Raw genomic sequence first — 14917 nt, forward strand, 5'->3', positions numbered from 1 at the left:
AAATCATAAGCGTTTCAACAGTATCTACCGATTTAATTTTTAAGGACTTTCAGCGTACAAATTTCATTGGATATTCTTCGTCTTTTAGTGTCTACACGTTTTCAGTTATTAATTAAATAAAGAACACAAAACTACGATTCAGCCACCGAGGGAAACAGTATCTAAATCAGGAATTGGGAAACACGAAATATTGCTTAAAATAGAAGATCATAATCTTGTCTGCGGTGAATAATTTGGTAACATAAAGTATAAAACCTGAGCACGTGTTAGCAGTTCCCATGACCACTCTCGCAGATTAAGACGCGATAAAGGGGAAGAAAAATGTTTAGCGCCCCGGAGAGTCTTGGGGGTAAGGCGGCCGTGATGAAGGAGAAGAACACTTGATTAAAAGTTTGCTTACAAGACCCGTCTTTCCCTTCGCTTTTGGTAGCAGAGTAGCAGCGGAGTGAAAGATACAGTCTCAGTAAAGAGAGAGAGAGAGAGAAGAGAGAGAGAGAGAGAGAGAGAAGAGAGAGAGAGAGAGAGAGAGAGAGAGAGAGAGAGAGAGAGAGAGAGAGAGAGAGAGAGAGAGAGAGAGAGAGAGAGAGAGAGAGAGAGAGAGAGAGAGAGAGAGAGAGAGAGAGAGAGAGAGAGAGAGGAGAGAGAGAGAGAGAGAGAGAGAGAGAGAGAGAGAGAGAGAGAGAGAGAGAGAGAGAGAGAGAGAGAGAGAGAGAGAGAGAGAGAGAGAGAGAGAGAGAGAGAGAGAGAGAGAGAGAGAGAGAGAGAGAGAGAGAGAGAGAGAGAGAGAGAGAGAGAGAGAGAGAGAGAGAGAGAGAGAGAGAGAGAGAGAGAGAGAGAGAGAGAGAGAGAGAGAGAGAGAGAGAGAGAGAGAGAGAGAGAGAGAGAGAGAGAGAGAGAGAGAGAGAGGAGAGAGAGAAAGAGAGAGAGAGAGAGAGAGAGAGAGAGAGAGAGAGAGAGAGAGAGAGAGAGAGAGAGAGAGAGAGAGAGAGAGAGAGAGAGAGAGAGAGAGAAAGAGAGAGAGAGAGAGAGAGAGAGAGAGAGAGAGAGAGAGAGAGAGAGAGAGAGAGAGAGAGAGAGAGAGAGAGAGAGAGAGAGAGAGAGAGAGAGGAGAGAGAGAGAGAGAGAGAGAGAGAGAGAGAGAGAGAGAGAGAGAGAGAGAGAGAGAGAGAGAGAGAGAGAGAGAAAGAGATAAAGAGAGAAATATGGGTCTTTAGGAGTAGGGTTCCTACTGAGCTGAGGCAGGACAACGGCTCTTGCTTGCAGTTTCATCAGTTACGTCATTTGACAGACCTTATGAACCATATTCTTATCTTAAAAAGAGAGAAAGCAGATAGATAATAAGAGAGCAAAAATGAAATGTAGGATAGAAAAATCCAAAATCTTCAAAATTTTGAGACATAAAAACACCTGAACATAGTCAAACTTACAAAGACGATTTTTTTAATATAAAATTTATTAGACGATATGGTAAGACGGGTGTAAGATTAAAAACAATAATATAAGATTGATATTCATATAAGCCAAAGAATACATAGAATTTAGAACATTAAAGGAAGAGAAGGTCGACAGCTTGACAGTCAGCCAAGCCATGCCACAAACGAGAAACAATGAGATAATGAGACATTAGAAGAGAGAGAGAAGAGACACAGAGATCCGAGACCAAAGAACCCTATCAATCTTCGGCACTTATCCACATTTTGACTATCTAACACCCCGGAATTACTTTTCATCACTATTGAGAAAACACTCATTCATGTGTCAGCATCTTGAGGAAATTAGGATGCTGTGTTTTGAGAAAGTATATATAAATACAATTTAAGAACTTCTTCAACATGAAAAGCTGTAAAAAAAAAGGCTAGAAGTTTCTCATCATTTAAAAGAAGCTCATTGGAGAGCATAAAACATCCTCCCCCCCCCCCATTGTTTTACCAACGATATAAAGATTCAAAGCTATTAAGTTGACCAAACCACACACTAAAAATTGAAGAGACGACGACGTTTCGGTCCGTCCTGGACCATTCTCAAGTCGATTGTCTTCAGCCACGTTATTGTGACTCATCGCCTGCAAAGCTATTAAGCATTAGGGAATGGCCAAACTACTAAATACAAAATAGAGAGCGGAATCTGTAGCCATTCAGGAGTAAATCGGAGAGCAGTCTGCCATTGCAGTTAAAACAACTAAACACAAATTGTTGGTTCACAGATAGATTACGAGAACAACGTCATATAAGGAACTGGTGATGAATTTGAGGATAAAAGATGGCTGACTGTAAATGTCAATTTAAAATGTGAGGATGTCAACAGGATATTACAGATAGTATTCATACAAGAAAGTATTCAGAAGTGTCCAGATGTGAACACTTCTGAATACTTTCTGAATTCTGGACACTATCATTCCCTACAATATTGTAGAGATAATAAATAAAATGTCTGGAGCTCCACATGTGGATCTTCATTAACTAAGACTTATCTACACTAGAGAGTATCTGAAGGTGGATGGGACGCCACTTTCAGGGCGAGCTAGAAAACGCAGTAAGTAAAATGCCGCAGTACATTATTTCAAGTTTCTTTCAATTGGCTACGAGACGCTTGACTTCTCGGTACCAGTTCTCTCAAGGTCCTGAAGGAGATGGGTTAGACGTTTACATAGCAAACCAGAGACCCAAGAGCAGTCAGTTTCATTTGTAAACACTTCTAACATTATTTTCATTTTCTATCAACACATAACATATATTACATGTATTAGGACTATCACCTCTGGTTGTTTGTAGGGACCCCCCAAGCCTCGAAGAAGAGGCTTGTGGGGTCTCAATATTAACTGGAAACGATAATTTAGTGCCTTTGCACGACTGTTACTTTCACTGGCATTATTCTCCTTTGCAGATTGATCTCCAGATGAATAATGATGAAGGCGGTGACCTGAGTGGATATATCACCAACGGCGAGTGGGACCTTATAGGTGAGTGTATGTGTCACTTTTGGGTATATATACTTTTTCACTCAATCTGCTTGCATTCTTCTCTTTTTACACAGTATATTCTAAAATTTCGACATTATTTTAAATACGCACGAAACGTATCTTTAACCTCTGAGAGTTAGCTAAGCTAGGTCTAAAACTTAGCTGGTAAGACTGACAGGCTTTCTGGAGACTGATGGCTACATTTAGTGCGGATTGGTTGGTCTCTGTGCTGTTGGAAGTATGCTGCTAGTAGAACAATATATTTCTGATAGGGCAGTATACTTCAGGCAGACTTTTGTTTACCGGAAGCTGGTTGGTTGACCTGGGTTCTACTAGCAGATCTTTGGGCTTTTGGTTGGCGTGGGGGCTTCTAGTAGACCTATGGACCTCCGATTCACCTGTGGAAGTTTGATAGACGTGTGCTTAGTAGGCTTTAAGATCATTAAGGACTTTAGGGTTTAAGGGTCTGCAGGCTTTAGGTAGAACAGTGGGGGTTATGGTGACTTTGATATCTCTCCTTTGCTCGGCATCTCCTCCCATCTTCGCTCGTACAACGTCTCTCATCTCTCCATCGTTCGGTATCTCATATTTCCCATCGGTTAATATATCTGATCATCCTTCATTCAGCATTTCTTATCTCCATATACTTAGCATCTCCCAACTCTCTTTGCTCAGAATTTCTTATATCCCGTCGCTTAATATTTTCTCTCGTCTTCCTTCTCTCGGAATATCTCTCATCTTCCCTTGCTGAGATTCTCTCATCTCCCCCCCTCCCTCAGTATCGTTACTCCCTCGTAACTGCTGAGGCTTAACGACTTCCCCCTCACATCGTTAATAACCTTCGGTGATTGGCCCTCCTTGCTGAGTCGCATCTAATTTCCTCCCTCTGTTCATTCTTTTCCTTATTCTTCAATAATTATCTCTCCTTCTCACAACTTTTCCATTTCTCCCTTAAGTTACGAAGTTGAATTAGTGGTGGTGGGCAAAAACGTGAACTTAAATTTGACTCGTGAGATTATATTAATCGCGGATGATTTTGGTGTAAACTTAAATTAGCCGAGACTGAGAAATTAAGTGATGATAACATTAGTGTGTCTTTCTTAAACTTTCATTAGCAAGGGAAGGTCTTATGTGGTTCCATATCATTGGAAGATAAATGTTGGTAAAGAATGATAGAAATTCGTCTGCCTCCTAAATCATAGTTTGTCTACTTATTCTGTGACTATTTTTTTATTAGTTATAGGAAAAGGATTTAGTTTACCGAATCTACCAGACGAATGCCAATTATTGGTCCCCCTGTGGGCACACCAGGGCACAGGCAAGTGTACTCCCAGCGTATTTTATATATATATATATATATATATATATATATATATATATATATATATATATATATATATATATATATATATATATATATATATATATATATATATTTTACCTTAGACGTGGTCATACATTTGCAAAACTAACCAGAATATATACACTTTCTTCTGTCCTCCATGGGACAGGGTTAGAGGTCTGGTAAGCATATAGTTCAGTGATTTATTAAACAATCAGCCACAGGGGATTGTAGTGCTTTTAAAATGCTAATCTAACCTACTTACATCAGGGAAGTGTGACGTGACCTCGTCTGTGGAACATCTACTTGTATGATATCCTACTTCTACAGCCCCACCCTACAATGTCTGTGACTACCTTTGATTTGCATCAACCTTGCATCTTCCTGAGCAGATATTTTAAAACTGGAATATAATGTTCGGGTGAATAAACGACCACATAGTAGCTAAAGATATGAGCCGCAACATATTGGCTGTGGATATGACGACCGACATAGTGCTGTAGAGACGACTGTAACCTAATAGTTATGGGGATGAACTTCAATATGCAGCACACACCAAATACACAGAAGACGTCTAATAATCCCTGACACAGCATATAAGGTCGGGAGAACTCGTACAATAAATAGCGTTCCTCGTAATTGTTTTTTTCCAGCTGTGAAAGAGGGACTCGCGAAGAAGGCAAATTAGATTTTTTTTTAAGATATGAAGTTTCGGAGAAGTAAGTTAGTTATCTGATCCATTTGGACTCGCCTGAACAGCGGGGCTCTTGATTATTGCTGGTTGGCGTTCGATTCCTGATCAGGAATCACTCCATGTTATCGTTGATCTTTTTTCTAATATCCTCTCGAAAGCCAGATAATCATTCCAACTTTAACCTTCCTCATCACCGTCATCATCATTTTCCTAACCTCGTGAATCTGAAGAATATTTTCAACCTACATATATATATATATATATATATATATATATATATATATATATATATATATATATATATATATATATATATATATATATATATATATATATATATATATATATATATATACATATATATATATATATATATATATATATATATATATATATATATATATATATATATATATATATATATATATATCTTGTGTTATCAAGTCTAGAATATTTCAGTAATTACAAAAATATTGTGCAGAATTCTGTATAAAAATAGCAAGTCACATTAAAAAATATGCACCATTAGAGGAACAACGTGGGGAGAAAAAAATACTTGAAAGCAATTTTGAAACCAAATGTTTGTGAAAGGTTTTATGTAAACAACAGGAAAGAAAGAGAAATGGCGTCGAATGATTTTGAGAGTTCATGGTGAAACTGTTCCATTAGACACTGCCTTTCAACTGAGAGATTTTCTATATCGAGACCAGTATAACTGTCCGAAAGCTAACAGTAACGCGTATTTTGTGTGAAAATGTGGTGAAAATGGTTCTTCAATAGATCATATTTATATAGTTGTGCTTTAGGAGGGATATGGACAAAATTTAATACCCATAACTGTTTTTCCAGCCCCCATATCTCATTCATTCTATGGTGTTTATAACTAGCATTTGTTTTAGCTTAAGTTAATAAAAATATATAGTAATGTTTCTCATGTATGAAACATAAACTATTGATTATTTATGTAAACTTTTAGGCAGTATACGTGAAACCACACATACTCGTTATTCTCCAGTGATTTCATTTACTATTTTCAATAATGGCTTCAATATACACATTTATCTATTGAATATTCTATATTGACGTTTCTGAAAAAAAGTTATTATAGTAATAATAATGACTCTCGCCAGAAATAACACTAATAAATATTGTTTCCCTCTCCGTTCACTATATGATGAGTATTACATGAACATGAACACTCTTAGAGTGTTCAACTTTTGGCAACTTTTGCCATTATGGAATAACTCCATGTTTAATCCACAATATTTACTCCATAATATCTACTCAAATTTTACTTGTCCTTTTCTCCCCCAAAAGAAGGGACCTTGTCCCTTGTCCCCATATGTTTATGGGTAAACAATAATTTTTCTATACTTTGGACCCATAAGTTTAATATGACTTATTTCCCAGGAACTCAAAGCTACGCAGTGGTCCCTGGCGCTGCCAATATTTTCAGGTGTTGCTGGTGTCATTGGTATGGTGGATTTTATGGTTATTCCTTGGTGAAGCTGGTATTAGTGGTGTTGCTAGGGATTAAAGAGATAGTGGTAAGGCTGATAATTGCTAAAGGGGGCTGGTATTACTGGTGTGAATGGCGTTACTACTGACTACTGCCACTGACTAAATCAGCCATATAGTACTGAGGGTGCTAGGGACGATATTAATGTTGTCAGGGGTTATTCAGTACTACTGGTGGGTCTTAGTGCTGTTGATGGGGTTATTTGTGTTGTAAGTGATGCTGGTGTTATTAATTGTGTTGTAAACGGAGATTACACCAGAATTTAGACTACACTACACTTTTAGACTACTTAAAATATCAAAGAAAACCGAAGTTTAGGACGGACAGACTTAAGTAGACTGGAAACACTATGTATTTCGTTGCGATATTTTGTTTAACTAATTAATCATTTTAACTGCATTAATAGTATTTATTTTAGTGTTTGAGGTTATATAGACGAGGTATAAAAAGCTGGATATTCAAGTTAAGAAGCGGAGAATTGTAGCTTTGAGAGAAAGAATTTTGGTTAAAGTCTCAATCACACTTCTCATTAAGCTCAAAAAGACTGAGGTTCAAGCTACATGTCTATGAGGACCATGGAATTGATTGATTGTATGTGGATAAATTTTAACTCAGAAAGTAACTGGGTGAATACTGGGTTCTAAAGTGGGTTCATATGCAGGCGATGAGTCACAATAACGTGGCTGAAGTATGTTGACCAGACCACACACTAGAAATTGAAGGGACGACGACGTTTCGGTCCGTCCTGGACCATTCTCAAGTCGATTGTGACTTGAGTCGAAACGTCGTCGTCCCTTCAATTTCTAGTGTGTGGTCTGGTCAACAATAAAGTGGGTTGTTCATATATGGTGCTGGCGATATGTATATATGGTGCTGGTAACATGTATATATGGTGCTGGCGACATGTATATAGTGCTTAAGACATATATGGTGCTCCAGGATGATAAAATCAGTACGAACAGTGGCTAGTTTTGACTTTCAAGTTTGGATGTCTAATAACTTTTTACGAGTAAAGTTTACGAAATATAGCAAAATTCATGTCGTTTATCTTCTTCAGCTACAAAATTCATGAGATCCTTGTTTTCTTAATCGATATTTTTTATCCTGTATTTAGTGATTTTTAAAAATTATATTATGTGTATATAATAATTAGTTAGAATTATTATGAATTAGAATTATTTTTTAATCTAAATAATTATAATTATTCAGATTCTGTTAATTAAATAAATAAATCTAATGATTTAAAAATAATTATAATTATTTTTAACATAAAAAGTATCGTCTTTATTCTAGATTTATAAACTTATTTATTTATTTATTTATAATATTTATTAATTCTAGATATATAAACTTTTTTTTGTAAGAGTTTTTGCAATTGCATTCCCATAAATAGATGAATTAACCAGCCATAGAATTATCCAGAGATGAAATAATGTTCAATATATACATATAAAAAGACATTTATAAATACAAATAGCCAGAGTACTAACGAGATCAACTAATTTCTCCACACACAGCTGTACCTGGGAAGAGGAACACACTTTCCTACACATGTTGTCCAGAGATCTATGTGGACGTGACCTTCCAGATCCACATACGGCGACGGACGCTCTATTACTTCAGCAACCTCATCATGCCCTGTGTTCTCATTTCGTCCATGGCGTTGCTAGGGTTCACCTTACCCCCAGACTCCGGGGAGAAGCTCACATTAGGTAAGACCTCGTAGGTTAAGCTTAGTCAGAAGGTAAACATTTATATATGTCCATTTTCTGTGAACCATACCTAATTCGTTTTCTTTCATTTTGATCAATGGGTGCCTTAGATAATATGCTCAGAGTATATGTAACTCATCCCATTACGCTCTTTATTATATCATATCGAATGTTTTCTTAAACCTTCTTTTTCTTTCTTTATCACAGATTTCGGGCAGGTGTGCTCTGCTAACTGTGCCATGTAGTATGTGGAATTGATATATATTAAATCACATCACGTATAACTATTATGTAACAGCAATTACATAAATAAACTCAAATCAACGTTTGGGGAATTGTTAATTCAGAGATAATAACTAAATAGGGAAGCAGTGTAAAATTAGGACAGTAGGAATGGTGTGTGTTACATATCCTTCAATATGTTCAGTGCAGTTATTTACTTCCAGTTTCTTGCTTACAGAGCAGTGTTATTAGTTCTCTCTCTCTCTCTCTCTCTGTCTCTCTCTCTCTCTCTCTCTCTCTCTCTCTCTCTCTCTCTCTCTCTCTCTCTCTAATTTCTAAGGAAAATTACAGATTTTTTAAATTTTCCTTCTAAAATCGTATATATATATATATATATATATGTATATATATATATATATATATATATATATATATATATATATATATATATATATATATATATATATATATATATATATATATACTAGTATATTTTGGTAGCAGTCTTTCCTGTAGACATATATTATTAAATATGACCGAAAAAGTAAGATTAATAATTCTAACACGAATTTTCTCAATCTTTCGTACATTTCTTTTCACTGTTGGAGGTAAATCAAAAATCAATTCTCCAAAATTCATTTTTATTTCTAGTCTGACGCGACACGAGCGCGTTTCGTAAAACTTATTACATTTTCAAAGACTTTAGTTTACAAATACACAACTGAATAGAACTTACGCATCTCCGATTTCGTTTATATCTACATTTGAGTGAGGTGGATGGGGTGAGGTGGCATTAATACCCTATTAATGCCACCTCTTGTTCTGTCTTGTGTTGATGAAATTAATACCCTATTAATGCCACCTCACCCCATCCACCTCACTCAAATGTAGATATAAACGAAATCGGAGATGCGTAAGTTCTATTCAGTTGTGTATTTGTAAACTAAAGTCTTTGAAAATGTAATAAGATTTACGAAACGCGCTCGTGTCGCGTCAGACTAGAAATAAAAATGAATTTTGGAGAATTGATTTTTGATTTACCTCCAACAGTGAAAAGAAATGTACGAAAGATTGAGAAAATTCGTGTTAGAATTATTAATCTTACTTTTTCGGTCATATTTAATAATATATATATATACATATATATACATATATATATATATATATATATATATATATATATATATATATATATATATATATATATATATATATATATATATATATATATATGTATATATGTATATATATGTATATATATATATATATATATATATATTACTAAATATGACCGAAAAAGTAAGATTAATAATTCTAACAAGAATTTATATATATATATATATATATATATATATATATATATATATATATATATATATATATATATATATATATATATATATATATATATATATATATATATATGGAATATTGGTAGCAGTCTTTCCTGTAAACATATGTTGTTTAATATGACTGAAAGGGTAAGATCAATAATTCTAATACTAATCTTCACAATATTTCTTACGTTTCTCTTCACTGTCGAGGGTAATTGAAAAATTAACTCTCCAAAATTCATGTTTTACATTTCTATTTTTGGTCTGACGCTTAAATGCGTTTCGTAAGGGCTTCTTATATTCTCAAAGATTTGTTTACACATAACAAATATCATACATATGTTTGTTTTGGGTGAGGTGATATGACACAAGTTTTCTGGGTGAGGTGGGTACAAATTGGGTATGAAAACATAACAATGAAAGTAACTACAGAAAGCCTATTGGCCCATACCTTCTCTTGCCGCCCCTATGTTGGTTCGGGGTCTTGAAGTGGGTTGAATATAGTTTTGCCTTAATTGGATGTTGATTGCTGGTGTTGACGTTTTTTATGTGTAGTGCCTCGCTTATGTCGAGTCTCCTGCAATCGCTGTATTTATAGATGATTTCTGTGTTGCATGTTAAGATTTCTCTGGTGATGGTCTGGTTGTGAGAAGAGATTATATGTTCTTTGATGGAGATCTATTGTTCGTGCATTTTTAATCGCCAAGAAAGAGAAGTTGTTGTCTTCCCTATATACTGAGTTCTTTGGGGCATATAGTCCGCAAGTGTGCATGTAAAGGCATAAACGACGTTGGTTTCTTTCAAGGCGTTCTGTTTGATGGCTGGGGAGTTTTTCGTGAATAGGTTGACCGTTATTTTGTTTTTGTAGTAAATTGTCAATTGTATTTTTTTATTTTTGTCTGTAGGGATAACATTCCTATTAATAATATCTTTCAGAACAGTTTCCTCCGTTTTATGAGCCGTCGAAAAGAAGTTCCTATAAAACAGTCTAATTGGGGGTACAAGTGTTGTGTTAGTTGACTCTTCAGAAGTTGCATTGCGTTTCACCTTTCTTTTTATGACGTCTTCAACATAACCGTTAGAGAAGCCATTGTTGACTAGGATCTGCCTTATCCTACAGAGTTCTTCATCGACTTGCTTCCAACCAGAGCTGTGACTGAGAGCCAGGTCAACGTAAGCATTGACAACACTCCTCTTTTACCTGTCAAGAGGTACATATTCAACAACATATGTTTACAAGAGAGACTGCTACCAATATATATATATATATATATATATATATATATATATATATATATACATATATATATATATATATATATATATATATATATATATATATATATATATATATATTCACTGATTATTCCATATTTACGCTTCTCCTTTGTAATGCTTCTATAGGAAGTCCTGAGAAAGTTAAGTAATTTATCGTTCTTACAAATGAGGAAGTGTTAGAAATGTGAGCACCTTTAGTTCGTCACACCGACATAGTAGACCCACTATACACTGCAGTCTCTCTACTACTAGTAGTAGGATAGAGTGTGGATAGTGTTTGTGTCATGTCCTTTCACTGTTAGAAGCACCAACTGACTTATTGTTAAGAGGTATTAAATACAATTCATGCAACGTAACATATAAGAGTTTTCCCCCGTGCTAAATCCTGAATCATCATCACAAGCATTAACTCTCAAAATAATGCTCTAGCAGTTGATGATATTCTTAATAAATACCCAAAATTTATGATATAAAATTGGTCATAATCAATATATTTATTGAGATATATGTCCTTCATTAGTCCTCATCCTCTATCCTGACCTGCTAAACCTTTCTCTCACATCCTACTCGACATCTACTCTATTTCAAATGTGTTCTTGTCAGTATTTCATATATTCAATATTCCGTTTCATACAAGTGAAACAGAAGTTGGACACACACACACAGACACGTTGGTTAACCTTCGGGTAGAGTCATATGAGTATATTAGTTTCTTTAAGTCGTAGATAGAACTGAGGTGTTTGTAATACGGGAAAGTCATATTTTAAACATGTGAATCGTTTCTATCTTGTATGTTATTATTGAGATGAAGAAACATCTGTGTGTGTGTGTGTGTGTATGTGTGTGTGTGTGTGTGTGTGTGTGTCAGTGTGTTTGTTCTCTGACTAGTATTGTTTGATATCTAGTCGTTATTATGTCAGAAAATAAAGTATTAATCTTTGGAGTTCATTTTTAGAAATTAACAATGTTTCCTATCTTCAGTTTTGTTTCTTCCCAATTATGTCGTTAAGGTTTTATTTTTGTTAGGTTCTCTCGTACCCCGTTAAATGCTCTCCTGGTCTCCCTAGTCTGCTTTCCATGTTTGCTTTTTAATTTATGTATGGGTAAGGGAATACCTGCAAGCATAGACGATTGCGTTTATTGGTGTGTGTGTGTGTGAGTGAAATTTTAGTAGTTAAATACAATGGCAGTTTTAACCATTTTCATGTTCCTCTGAATTCAAAACAATCATTTAATTCATATTATAGAGTTCTCTGCTCTCCTGTTTGTATATTTCTTTTGTTTGTCAATCTACTGCCGGGTAACATAATAAATCGTTTTACAAACCAAAAATATCCAATCTGTCTACAATTAGTTTTGTCTGATTTTCGTAAACACGTCATTTGCCTACAAGAAGCATGTATTAAATATGCCCTGTACATGTTGATTGGAAAAGGCCTTTACATGCAATGCGTTATCTTGAAATTAAGTCTCTTGTGATTGGAGTATTTTCCTATAATCTTGAAAATTGGTGTGACTTGAATCGTGCTGCTGTTTCCACTAGTTCTCCTGTCTCTGGTGTTTTGTCTAATTCTTGGCCAGGTGGTTAACTTCGGACATGAGTTCAAGCTCTTCAAATCCAAGGTAAAATACGCAATATAAGAGGCTTTGTACCTTCGCGTTTGATATTTTAAAGCGCGTTAACACTATTTCAACTTTTTCATTATGGCTCCAAACCAATTCTTTACTGGGATAAATTCTTTTGTTTAGCTCAACATAAATATATAAATATATATAAATATATATATATATATATATATATATATATATATATATATATATATATATATATATATATATATATATATATATATATATATATATATATATATATATATATAATTTTCAGCCAGCTTAACATACTCTTATTCACTGACGCTCTTATCATGATATGAAAGAAGATTCGCTTCGAATCAGTCTTGGTTTCGCTGCTGAGTCGTAATCAAAATTGTTATTCGAATTCCTTCCCTTTGCTCGTTCAAAAGTTCCCGTTTCTACTTTCAGGAACTTCCTTCATCCCTAGTAACCTTTCCATGCTCAAGTTTCAGATTTTTGCTTCACATCATTGCCTATTGAGCCACCGGGTCTCATAGTGTGTGTGCAGATGGAGACAAAAAGACTTGGAACTATACAATTATACTCAGAAAAGCATTCGTGATTATTAATATAATTATTATTATTATTATTATTATTATGAGTATACATTATCATACTCGAATCTAAATATTTATTGTTTGGAGTTTCTTATTGGAAATTACGTATATATGAAAGGTGAACATAGAGCGAGATTCCGCCCCAGACACCTGTGCGTTAATTATTTTATAATTGTTTACTAATTAACTAATTATTTTTCTAATACTGATGAATCTTTACCCTGAAATAAATTTCTTACGCAGCTTCACCGATACTTAAATATTAGGATTGCCTGAGCAGTATGAAATTGATTTAATGCTAAATAATATATTTCCCTAAATTTTCTGTGTGATTTCCCATTTCAGGTATGTATATATATATATATATATATATATATATATATATATATATATATATATATATATAATATATATATATATATTTATATATATATATATATATCTTCAGAATACACCGATCTGAAGATGTATTATTTAATACGAAAGTACTGAAGGAAATTCCTGTTTCAATTCTTCCTCCGTGATCTGACACTGTCACATTTTTCATCACGTGTTAATTTTCGTGATTTACAAACACACACACACACTCACAAATATATATATATATATATATATATATATATATATATATATATATATATATATATATATATATATATATATATATATATATATATATATATATATACATATTTATATACTGTTAAAAGACAGAAAGATATTTAGGATTGCTTTTAAAGTGAACGTTTCAATAAACTACTTTAGGTAGTAAAATAACTACTGTTCTCTAATGAGGACAATTTACTCAATTTATTAGGAGTTATATAGCCCCCCTCTCTCCCTTCCATCCCCCTTCGTTGAACTTCCCCCATTTTCCTTTACTACTTCCAGCAAATAACAACTACATCTCTGCTGCCTACGAATTCTCCCTATTAAGCCATTCACTCCCTTTGAGATGTATTTTTTTTCTTGTCTCAATAAACTTACTTGAACTTGAAGCCATTCACGCTCACCGTCATTAACACTGACCTTTTAATATTACCGTTTATTATCATCCATGGCATTTTTATCTTCTTCCTTCATAGTGTATTTCTCCCTCTCCCCAGTCTTGCAAATTTCTTCACTCGCTTTACTAATGTTGGTTATTTAATTTTTTCTGGCTCGTAAAACACTGTAGATTTTTACTTCTATATTGTTTTTCTTGAACTACTCACTCTTTTAAATGTATACTACTACCTCACCGTTCTTCCCATCTCCTCAGAATACTTACACCATGTTTTCCTCATTCTATCACAATTACACCATGTTCTTCTCATTCTATCACAGTTACACCATGTTCTTCTCATTCTATCACAGTTACACCATGTTCTTCTCATTCTATCACAATTACACCATGTTCTTCTCATTCTATCACAGTTACACCATGTTCTTCTCATTCTATCACAGTTACACCATGTTCTTCTCATTCTATCACAATTACACCATGTTCTTCTCATTCTATCACAGTTACACGATGTTCTTCTCATTCTATCACAGTTACACCATGTTCTTCTCATTCTATCACAGTTACACCATGTTCTCCTCATTCTATCACAGTTACACCATGTTCTTCTCATTCTATCACAGTTACACCATGTTCTCCTCATTCCATCACAGTTACACCAT

The 14917-nt window shown here is 34.4% G+C and overlaps 1 protein-coding gene across 1 annotated transcript in view; it reads left to right on the forward strand.

The window, feature by feature from the left end:
* LOC123767143 (neuronal acetylcholine receptor subunit alpha-7) overlaps positions 1–14917 on the forward strand; it is a 139813-nt gene that overhangs the window by 97671 nt on the left and 27225 nt on the right. Inside the window, exons 7-8 of the mRNA XM_069304984.1 lie at positions 2884–2959; positions 8032–8226. Coding sequence (XP_069161085.1) covers positions 2884–2959; positions 8032–8226 — 271 coding nt within the window. The remainder of the gene's footprint in view (positions 1–2883; positions 2960–8031; positions 8227–14917) is intronic.

This window comes from Procambarus clarkii, chromosome 53 (assembly GCF_040958095.1).
Source record: "Procambarus clarkii isolate CNS0578487 chromosome 53, FALCON_Pclarkii_2.0, whole genome shotgun sequence".
NCBI lineage: Eukaryota > Metazoa > Arthropoda > Malacostraca > Decapoda > Cambaridae > Procambarus > Procambarus clarkii.